General features: G+C 44.2%; 1 protein-coding gene across 1 annotated transcript; it reads left to right on the forward strand.

The window, feature by feature from the left end:
• The first annotated feature begins 523 nt into the window (after positions 1 to 523).
• klhl34 (kelch-like family member 34) lies at positions 524 to 3,750 on the forward strand. Its single transcript, XM_073044587.1, has one exon. It carries the CDS (start codon positions 822 to 824, stop codon positions 2,646 to 2,648), a length of 1,827 nt encoding a protein of 608 aa, XP_072900688.1. The 5' UTR covers positions 524 to 821; the 3' UTR covers positions 2,649 to 3,750.
• The last annotated feature ends 7,679 nt before the right edge of the window (positions 3,751 to 11,429 follow it).

The following is an 11,429-nucleotide window of genomic DNA, read 5'->3' on the forward strand; positions in this document are numbered from 1 at the left end:
CGGCAATTTGGAATCGCCCGGCTTTGTTTATTTGACAGCAGGACATTCTTACTAAACCCAAAGTCTGGAAATTTCATACAAACGTGTATATCAGCTCATGTAGCTACTTCCAGGATGGCCCTCCGGCTAGACTATCGACTTGTGACAAAGGGCAACATACTTGCGAGCAAGCGCCGCATCCGTTTCAATTAAACAGCCAGCAACGTTTAAAGTGAAAAGGACGAGAACGCTTTTTCCAACCCCCTTTCTCTGGTCTTCAGACAGCGAGTCCAGTTCGCATAACCAGCAGGTTCCATGATGATCTTCCGGAGGGGTAATGTGTGATGTGGACACATTCAGTACTGGAAAATAATCTCACAGTCAGACTCGAATGGACTGGACCTTTAGCGGAAAGAGTGAACTGCGAAGTGGAAACCCCGCTCTTGACGTGGGTTGTCGATCTCAGCTACTGAGTCTGAATCCCAGCGGGACAGTGCTGGGTTAATGATACCTAAACTCGCGAACAGCTGATTCTAGGATACTGTTTCGGAAGGTACACCGACTTACAATGAAGGGCAAGTTGGATCCCGCGGGTTAACCCAGCAAACTCAAAGGCGTGCATACTCAGACATTTTTGTTTGGGACTTAACTGCATCGAAGTTTCTTTGGTGCACTGGCTGGGGGAGGGCGGAGGACAGAGCAAGCATATGAGGAGGGTAGGTTAGGGGCAGAGAGGGTGCAAAGGAGAATAAGGAAGGGGCAGAGAGGGTGCAAAAGAGAATAAGGAAGGGGCAGAGGTCGAGGAGGAGAAAGGGCCGGACTGGGTTGACAGGCCCTGTAGCATGAGCTACTTCCTGGCGGTGTCCAGCTCTCACGGAGAAACGGTGGTGTCCCGCTACCGGGCGTTGCGGGATGAGAAGCTGCTGTGCGACGTGGTGCTGGTGGCCGAGGGCACCGAGTTCCGCGCCCACCGCTCGCTGCTGGCCTGCGCCAGCGACTACTTCAGGTGCCTGTTCAAGGCTCACACGCGGGAGGCGGGCGCGGCCGTGGTGCAGCTCCAGCTGGTGTCGGCCGGCGGCCTGGGCCGGGTGCTCGACTTCATCTACACGTCCTGCCTGGTGCTGTGCCCCGACAGCCTGGAGCAGACGCTGGAAGCGGCCAGCTACCTGCAGGTGCCCGAGGCCCTGCGCCTCTGCTCGGTCTACCTGGCCAGCAGCCTCAACACGGCCGACTGCTGCCGCCTGGCCAACCTGGCAGCGGGCTTCGCTCTGTTCGAGGCCCGGCGTCGCACCGACCTCTACATCGCCTCCAACTTGTGGCACCTGCTGGAGCAGGGCGTCGAGCGCAGCGGCCTGGCCGACCTCAACCCGGACTCGCTGCTGGCCGTGCTCGACTCCGAGCGGCTGCCCGGGGTCCCCGAACGCGCGCTGCTGGGGCTGGCCCTCGAGTGGCTGGGCCGCGGCCCCGAGCCCGAGCCCCAGCGCTGGAGCTTTGCCGACGCGGTGCTGAGCCGCATCCGCTACGGCCTCGTCCCCTGCGCCGAGCTGCAGAGGCTGCTGCTGCACGGAGGGCAGGGAGCCGCCGGCCAGGCTCCCGGCGCCCGCCGCCTCATCACGCAGGCCGTGCGCTACCACCACGCCGAGGCCCGCCAGCCGGTCCGCCAGAGCCGGCAGAGCACGCTGAGGAGCGGGCAGAGGCAGCTGGTAGCCGCCGGCGGGCTGCTGCTGCTAGAGCGGACAGAGGGCGACGAGGCGACCCGGGCGTACTGCGGCCTGTCGGCCCTCGATCCCCACTCGGGCTGCTGGCGACCACTGGCTGACGGCCCGCGGGTGCAGGGTCACTGTGCGTGCGTACTGGGCGACTTCTTGTTCGTGCTTGGCGGAGAACTGTTGGACGAGGCCGGGGCCCGGGACCAGGCCGGGGAGTCGGGTCTCAGCGGTCCGAAGCAGTTGCCCAGCCGCCGCGTGTTCCGCTACGACCCCCGCTCCAACAGCTGGAGCCGAGCTGCCAACATGCTGAAGCGGCGGGCGCAGTTCGCCTGCTGCGTGGTGGGCGAACGCATCTTCGCGCTGGGAGGCCGCTGCGGCGCCGGCGAGGCATCGCTCTCGGCCGCCGAGCTGCTCGACCTGGGCGGCAGCGGGCGCTGGGTGGAAGCGGCCGAGCTGCCGCAGCGGCTGCACGGCCACGCCTGCGCCGTCCACGCCGGCACCATCTACGTGTCGGGCGGGCGGCCGGCCGGGCAGGCCGAGGCCTGCAAGGAGATGCACAGCCTGGCGCCGCAGCCGGGGGCGACTTGGCAGCGCTGCCCGCCCATGACCATCGCCCGCTTCGGCCATCAGATGGTCACGGTGGGCGAGCGCATCTACTCCTTCGTCGGCATGTACGAGCCCTTCTGCGACATCGAGTGCTACGAGCCACCGCGGGCCCAGTGGCAGCGCCTCCGCCCTCTGCTCTTCGACCGCTCCTGCTACGGGCTGGCCGTGCTGGACGACACCGTCTACCTGGTGGGCGGCAAGAAGTGGCAGCAGGGCCGCGAGGTCCCGACCCCGAGCGCCGTGGCCTACGACCCGGCCTCCGACAGTTGGAGGGAGGTGTGCCGGCTGCCCGTGCCCCTGTACGCCGCCCAGTGCGGGGTGCTGCTCCTGCCCGAGCTGCCCGACGCCCAGTGAAAGGCAGGCCTGCAGTAATGGCTCTACAGTGGGCGGCTGGTCCACTACTGCCACACCGGCCAGACGCTGGGCTTTGCCTTCCGACCAGACAGATCATTCCAAGCGTGAGGGTATCATAGATAGGAAAGCAATGCAGAATATAGTGTTTCAGTAACGGAGAAAGTGCGGTGTAGGTCGTCTAATAAAGTGACTGAAACATTCAAGGCAATGGGGTGCAGTCTGCTCCTGTGAACCAGCAGATTGTTTCACTGTTGTAAAACCATTGAGTGGATACAGAAAGGTGTAAGCCTAATGAGCAGGTGCCTTCATCTCATTCAGTGTAAATCAATAATAAAAACGTTCAGGTGGATAAACATTGACTTAACTCCACTGAACTGAACACAACTTAACGTACAAGTCACAACATAAACCGAGTGGATGACTTCTCAGCAGCCATTAACTTTAAGCGTGGATGTGGCCAATATGGAATGAAATTCTAAGGTCTCTTTCTACAGTGCAGGGGTGAAAGTTGAATGAATGACTTTAATGGCTTGGCTGGATAAATTCAAGCAAAGAATTCAAAACCTTTCTCCATAGCAGTGGTGTATTACATTGAGTGGCCAGATGTGATCTTATTTTCCAATAAAAGCATCATGGAAAACCGTCAGCAGATAACTCATGCAGTGGAATACAAATCTAAACAAAAACACTTTTTCTGTTACAGACGGGAGTGTAACACCACTAAGCTGATGCAGGTCAACCTTTCTGCTCATTAATTATAAAACACATTCATTGAAAACTCCTGTGCATTTACTTGGCCGCAGCATGCCTGAGATTTTTAAAATTTTTGTTATCATTTACTCAAAGGTTAGAAAACTGCAAGTAAGACTGGCATGGCAATGTCTTTCATCCAGCCCTATGCCTGCTTTGGATGGCTTACCATGGAGCTGCTGTACCAAAGGGATGAGTGATGTTATGCCAAAGGACTGGAGATATTTGGATTGCTTTCTTGAAGAGATGGCTAGAGGAACATTTAAGAGATGTGTCCAAAAGTACTGAAAGTATGTAATTCAGAATGTTGAGAAAAATTCTTTTTTTCTTTCAGGGAAGTCAATGGCTAGAAAAGAGATTTTTTTTTTGATAACTGCGAAAAGAACCCAGAGAAATGAGAATATTTACAACCTGCAACAATGAGGTTAAAGTGTGTTGGGAGCCGATTCGATAGTCATTCTCAACAAGGAACTGGATAAGTAGAAAAATGAATTTTTCCAGGGTTACAGAGAAGTTGCACTATTTGGATTACCACTTGAAAGAAGCAGCACTGAAAGCTTGGACAATATTATGATTAATAATAAGCTTTTGCAAGCCCTTTACAGCTTTGTATCTAATTTCAGGGTACTTTATTTGAAGACTGCTGGAAAAACGACAATACTATCAGCTGAATGTCAATGGTCATGGCTGCTTTTTTCCCCTGTAATATTAAATTGTCTTTCAAAGTCATTCAATAAGTTGGGTAACAATCTGCAATTTTTTTAAAAAGTTAATATATTTTGAGTAAGTCCATTGGATGTCAGGCATTTTAAAATAACTTGTTTGGATTGACTTGATTTTTCTCCCATTTGTAAATCATGTCCCAACATTATGAATATGATAAACATGCTAATGGACCTCAGGAAGAGTGCAATATTAAAATAATTAACATAATACTAAAGGATAAGCAAATGAAAGGGCAATTATAATCAAATAGCTTTAATGCTCAATTTAGAAGTTGGAATTTTAATAATGATCAGATATTGATGGAATGACTATTACATTTGTATAGTTTTATTTTTGCTGTTCCTCTGTTATGTACATATCATTTGATTTGGATTGTATTTTTGCACATTTTGACATCTTTGCACAAAGAAGAGCAAGAAATTTCACTTGAGTTACATTTAAAGTTACGCAGGGATACCCAGTGACAGACTGCATGTAGCAATGTTGCTCAGATTGACTGGAAAATTATTAATAAACAGACAGCGGGGTCTTGGTAGCTATTACAACAATCTTACAGTATTTAATAGCAATATTGTGAGATTAAACTTGTGGGATAGACCAGAATCTGTAGCCTGCATGAAATATTGGCTGATGTATGCAGTTGTCATATTTTTCACACCGTATTAATTAAAATATAAAGTTAGGTCACTGAATGTTAGATCCTTATAAAAACAACAAAAAATACTTGTAAATGTTCAGACTGTATGTATAGGAACAAACTATTTTTAGAATAAAATTATTTAAACACTTGACTGTTATGAAAGAAAGATACCCTATTTGAGTTATAGTACCTATTATTGAAGAACTGGGAGCAACCAATGCAGATGAAGCTTTCACAGGCAGCAAACTGACCAGAATCGAAGAATCAATTTTCAGAGGACACTGAATGAATCATTTTTCCCCATCTGTTTAAGCAGACAGAAGGTTGTGAAGTCTTTTCAAAAATATTGCTAATTTTTTTGTCTGTTTTTGAGACTAACATTGGTGCTGGTTAGAAAATGCATGACCCAACAGGGTCTAACTTTATGAAGCAACACATACAAAATGCTGGTGAAACGCAGCAGGCCAGGCAGCATCTATAGGGAGAAGCGCTGTCGGTGTTTCGGGCTGAGACCCTTCGTCAGGCCCGAAACGTTGACAGGGTTTCTCCCTATAGATGCTGCCTGGCCTGCTGCATTCCACCAGCATTTTGTGTGTGTTGCTTGAATTTCCAGCATCTACAGATTTCCTCATGTCTAACTTTATGAAGTTTGATGAGGCATTGACACTTAAGTGTCTTAACAGGGAGACCACCCTGCTTGTTAAACAAATGATGGGCTGCTTGATTCAAGGTTAGAGAGGATGCTTACCAAGGGCTGGCAAAGTTGTAAAGAGTGCAGAAAAGTGGATATTATTGGCGACATCTCAAAACGTGTTATTACAGTGATTGAAAAAGGGGTCAGAACATTTATATTCCTCACATTGGAAAAGGTAATATACCTTAAACTATTCTAGATGGTTAACCTAAAAATCTAAAAAAATATTCTGTCCATAGATTAGATGTCTTTCAAAAGCTGTTGGGTATGGGTTATGGGCCATATTTTATGTTTATACAATGGGTATAAGGCCCAATTTCTAATCCAGCAACTGCCATGTCAGTAATTTCTCCCTGATCTAAAATGTTAATGTGGTTTATGTGATTAAGTGTCACTTGACCTTTAAATTCAGATGTGAGCATGCAAACATTAAGATGACATTTGAGATTACTTAATATGGAAAATATCTGTTTCATACTTCATCCCCTACTGAATTCTCAGTCAGTCATTTTGGGGGTTGCTTCATTGACCATGTCTATTCCATTCGCCAAATGCAGAAATTTCCGATGGTAAAACATTTTAATTCCGATTCGCATTCCTGTTCTGACATGTTCGTCTGCAGCCTCCTCTTGTGTCAAGCTGAGGTCATCCTCGGTGGAGGAGCAACACCTTGTATTCTGTTTGGGTAGCCTCCAACCTGATAGCATGAATATCAATTTCTCCTTCCGGTAAAAAAAACTACCTCTCCCCCTTCTTTTATTCCCCACTCTGGCCTCTTACCTCTTCTCACCTGCCTGTCACCTTCCCCGGATCTCCTCTTCCTTCCCTTTCTCCTACCACAAATGAGAAAATCTGCAGATGTTGGAAATCCAAGCAACATATACAAAATGCTGCAGGAACTCAGCAGGCCAGGCAGCATCTATGGAAACAGTGTATGGTTAATGTTTCTGAAGACGGGTCTCGGCCCGAAACATTGACTGTACTCTTATCCATAGATGCTGCCTGGCCTGCTGAGTTCCTCCAGCATTTTGTGTGTGTTGCTCCCTTTCTCCTATGGTCCACTCTCCTTTCCTATCAGATCCATATAACTATATACCATATAACAATTACAGTACGGAAATAGGCCATCTCGGCCCTTCTAGTCCATGCTGAACACTTACTCTCACCTAGTCCCACTGACCTGCACTCAGCCCATAACCCCCCATTCCTTTCCTGTCCATATACCTATCCAATTTTTTTTTAATGACAATATCGAACCTGTATCTACTACTTCTGCTGGAAACTCGTTCCACACAGCTACCACTCTCTGAGTAAAGAAGTTCCCCCCCGTGTTACCCTTAAACTTTTGCCCCTTAACTCTCCTCGTGTTCTCTTGTTTGAATCTCCCCTACTCTCAATGGAAAAAGCCTATCCACGTCAACTCTATCCCCCTCATAGTTTTAAATACCTCTATCAAGCCCCCCTCAACCTTCTATGCTCCAAAGAGTTAAGAACTAATTTCTTCAACCTTTCGCTGTAACTTAGGTGCTGAAACGCAGGTAACATTCTAGTAAATCTCCTCTGTACTCTCTCTATTTTGTTGACATTTTTCCTCTAATTCGGTGACCAGAACTGTACGCAATACTCCACAATACTCCTCTCCAGTCCTTTATCTTTCCCACCCACCTGGTTCCACCTGTCACCTTCTTGCTTGTCATTCTTCCCCTCCCCACACTTTTTATTTTGGTGTCTTCCCCCTTCATTCCTATCCTGAAGAAGGGTCTCAGCCCGAAACATCGACTGTTTATTTACCACCGTAGATACCTGCTGAGCTTCTCCAGCGCTTTGTGCGTGTTGTCAGTCCACTCTGTACAAGCAATGCCACAAAGCTTGACTACTTCAACCCTGCAGGTCTCTTACTAAATGCAAACATTAGTGGAATCCATTATGCTTGTTTCTACTTTTGCAGTGGCACAATGTATTCTGTCTAAATGCACTTGTGCATCCGTTTCTTCTTATTCTTATATACACGGAGGTGATTTATTTGCATTGTTTAGAGTACAATAGTTGCATACTCAAACATGCAGTGAGATTTTTCACTGATACTGAAAGTTAGTATTCTCAGTAGTTAGAAAGTAGTTAGAAAGTTAGGCTAGTATTCTCAGTAGTCTCTAAGTAGCGGAGTGCTAGTCATATGGGCTTAGTGTCATGTGACTCCTGTCTGTCGGTGCGACTCTACTGCCCAAACACATTTCACCACTTCTATGAACAATACGTGTATTTTCCCAGACTCTGGAAGGGGGTTCATAAATGTATTGACACCGGGTCAGATTAAAATTATTAGGTTCTTACCTTACAAAGTGAAGAAATAACATTCACCGCAAATTGCTTTTATTGAGCTTGGTTTCACTTCCATTTAGGGGGAAAAAAATACCAAAACAAACAGTTCATGTTTATTTTCTTTCTACACACTTCGGGACAGAATAAAGAAAACATTTCTGGAACAAGTATAAAACAATCTCTTAACCGTACAAAGAACTGCAGTAAAACATTGAGTGTGAGCCGACCGGAACCCGCGTGTCAATGTAATATTACAATTGGTATCTGATTTGATATTGTGACAGGAGGGAGAACATCATGAACCTATTGATTAACCTATGACAGTAAAAGAATAGTATAGTTAGACTTAGCTATAACTTCTGTAGCCTAGTTAAATCTGACAAGGAGGGTAGAAGATGTCTTGGCAAAATTAGCATTGCCTTCCACTAAAAATCAGAATCAGGTTTAACATCACTGGCATATGTTGTGAAATTTGTTGTCTTTGTGGCAGCAGTACAATGCAATGCATAATATTAGAGAAAAATAATTGTGAATTACAGTAAGTATAGTATGTTAAATAAGTAGTGCAAATTAAAAAAAAAATCCTGCTTGGTACAGTTTGGGTGTGAGAATATTTTAATTAATTTTGTGTTTTGGCCTCATCAGAACTTCAGAGTACTTTAAGAAATATTTGAGGAGTAATTACCACAATTTTGTGTCTTTTGAACCTGTAATATGTTTTATTCTCCATGAAGTCCAATTTATTTATAAAAGAGAACAGATATGGTGCTTATTGTCTCAATGTCTATGCTCCAATTTTTGGTTAATGCCAGAACACAAGGAATAAATGCAGAAGCTGGCCATTCAACTCTCCACACCCACTAAGATTGCGACTGTATTTTTTTAACCACAGCACAACGTTGATAGAATATTCATCAATATTAATCTGAAAATTATTAAAATTAATATGGTTTAAATGCTTTCTATCATAAGTTTTCAATTCCTGCACAAGTCAGAGAAAAACAGCAAGTAAATCATATGGGGAACTTCAGAAGATCAAGGGATAAGTGTAGCAGAAATTCCACTTCTCAGATCTGTGTAGGGAACAAATAATTTACAATACAAAAGTCATGCAAGAAAGGTAAGGGACACCTCATTCACACTGTCCTCATTCAGCATTGTGTGACAGTGTACCTGCATTTCTTGGACCTTAGCAAACTAACCCCCCTCCCCCCGCCCCCAAATTCCAGTTAGTCAGTTCCAGGGATTTGCCTTCAATTCTAAAACTTCAGGAAAACCTTGCAATATGGATTGAATTTAATTCAATCTTTTGTCTAATATCTCAGACTTATTTGAGGAACAGTGGAGAGTGCAAAAGAAAGCATCGTTCTGAAGGAGCAGATTTCTATTTTGCCGACTATGAAAGTCACTGGTGGTGGGATGGGGGTTCTGTGAGATGTTACACTATTTAGTGACTTGTATTATATTGGCACTCTGTTCCTTTGCATTTTTATTTTTCTTGCCACCTGCTATTTGTTTCCTATTTAATTAGGTCAGAACTGCCAACATTTAAAGTGTCTGATGAACTTCCTCAAGGCTGCAAAAGTTTGTCTTAAATAGCCACAGCCTTTTGAGTTTTCAGAATATCAGTATCGATATCTGGAAGTAAGCTAGGCCAAGGGAGAATTGCAGTCAGCACACGTTATGACTGGCAAGACTAGCATGGCAATTTGGTTTTTTCAGGACTGGAATTTACAATGGTGCAAGATTTAGAATTTGGTCTCTTTTTTAAAGTTGGGGGTTATCATGTGGCTTGCTTCGCCACTTTCATTCTTATCCAACCCTGAAGAGACACGTAATACCTGTAAACACAAACAAGAGAGAATCTGCAGATGCTGGAAATCCAAGCAACAGTACCTGTAATACTGTGTTAAATATTAAAACTGAGCAACCATGGTTGATGATAACTTTATGTTATGCAAGCCATTCATATGATCAGATCTCTTTGTGTCTGCCTAATGACTTAACTTACCTTTCATACGTTATATATTGACTTATTTATCTTACAAAAGTTTCCAAAATTTAAGATTTTAAACATGCTTGGGAGGAAAATAAGCTAGATACAAGGAAGCAGTTATTAATAATGTGGCAGAGGTACAATAGTAAATTTATAACTGATATAATATGATTACCATGCCTCAGGTTTTTAAGCACTTTCATTGAAGCTATTATCTAAAGAAGTTTATAAAGCTTGTTCATGGTTCTCTACAATGAGCACAATCTCATTTTTCTTTTAATCTTCCAAGTCAAATTTTAGCTCTGTGACTTGTAACTGAAACATAGCCCCAAGTATATAACTTAATTTAATCTGTTGGTTAAGTGGAGATGTATAACAGTTTAAAAATATATAGTAACAGACACAAAATGCTGAAAGAAATCGGAAGGTCAGGCATAATTTCTGGAGGGGAATGCACAATTGACATATTGGGCCGAGACCCTTGATCAGACTTCCTCCAGCATTTTGTGTGTGTTATGCTGGTTTTCCAGCATCTGCAGAATCTTGAGTTTAAAATATATTACGCATGAATACTTTCCCTTGTGCAGATTTGTTTCATGTGATCAACACTCATTGCATAAGTTATGTACTGCATACATTTTATTCAATGGTTTTTCAAATTACTTACAATTCAGGAAAACTGTTCCTTTAAGGAAAATATGATCTGGCTCCTCAAGTCCTCAAATTTGTTTGTAGAGAGAAGTTTTGATTTATAAATTGGAATATTTTTAAGGACTTGGTTGGTAATGTGTTTTGAAGCTTTTGTAATTCCATTAGCTCAAATGTTGATTTTATCAGCCTCAAGCTGGTCCCATCCTTCCACCTCACCAACTTCTGCATTTAACAGATCTTTCCCAATAATTTGTATCACATTCAGAGATTTCATTACCAAACATATCTTCCCTTCTCCTCCTCTTTTAGCATTTTGCAGGAATCATTTTCTTTGTGACTTCTTAGTCCACTCTTCGATTCCTATGAGTTCTTGCAGCACTTTCTCTTTGCAATCATAGATGATCGAATACTTAATTCTTTTACCTCTTCCCTTCAAACCATCCAGGGACCCAAGCAATACAAACAGATAAAGCAGTGACTCTTCTTCCGACCTAGTGCATTGTATTTGTTGTTGACAATGTGGTCTCTACTACACTAGATAAACCAAACAAAGATTGCTTTTTGGAGCACCTGTGTTGAGTGCAGAGGTTGTTACCTGTCACTTAACTCGCCATTCCACTCTGACCTTACAAAGAGGACCAAATGCAAGTTTGAGAAACAGCATCTCATTTTTCATCTTGGATACCTTCTGGACTCAATCCTGAATCCCCTCTTTTTCTGTTTGAGAGCTAACCCAAGGGGATATCTTCAAAACAATCATTAGATCGTAATCAAAAATTAAGATCAATTTGAGCCTATCAGGGATTTCTCCACTCTTAACCAAGTGCTGGAAATATTCAATATATTCAATATTCAGCATCTGTGCAGAGAAGCATTGATCAAAATATTAACCCATTTCTTTCAGCACTGCCTGAGAATTTCCAGAATTTTCTGTTTTGTTTCAGGTTTCATTTAAACTCTAGGTATTCATATGGATTAGATGACAAAGAATAAAAATATATAATA

The sequence above is a fragment of the Hemitrygon akajei genome, chromosome 5 (genome assembly GCF_048418815.1).
Source record: "Hemitrygon akajei chromosome 5, sHemAka1.3, whole genome shotgun sequence".
Taxonomy (NCBI): domain Eukaryota; kingdom Metazoa; phylum Chordata; class Chondrichthyes; order Myliobatiformes; family Dasyatidae; genus Hemitrygon; species Hemitrygon akajei.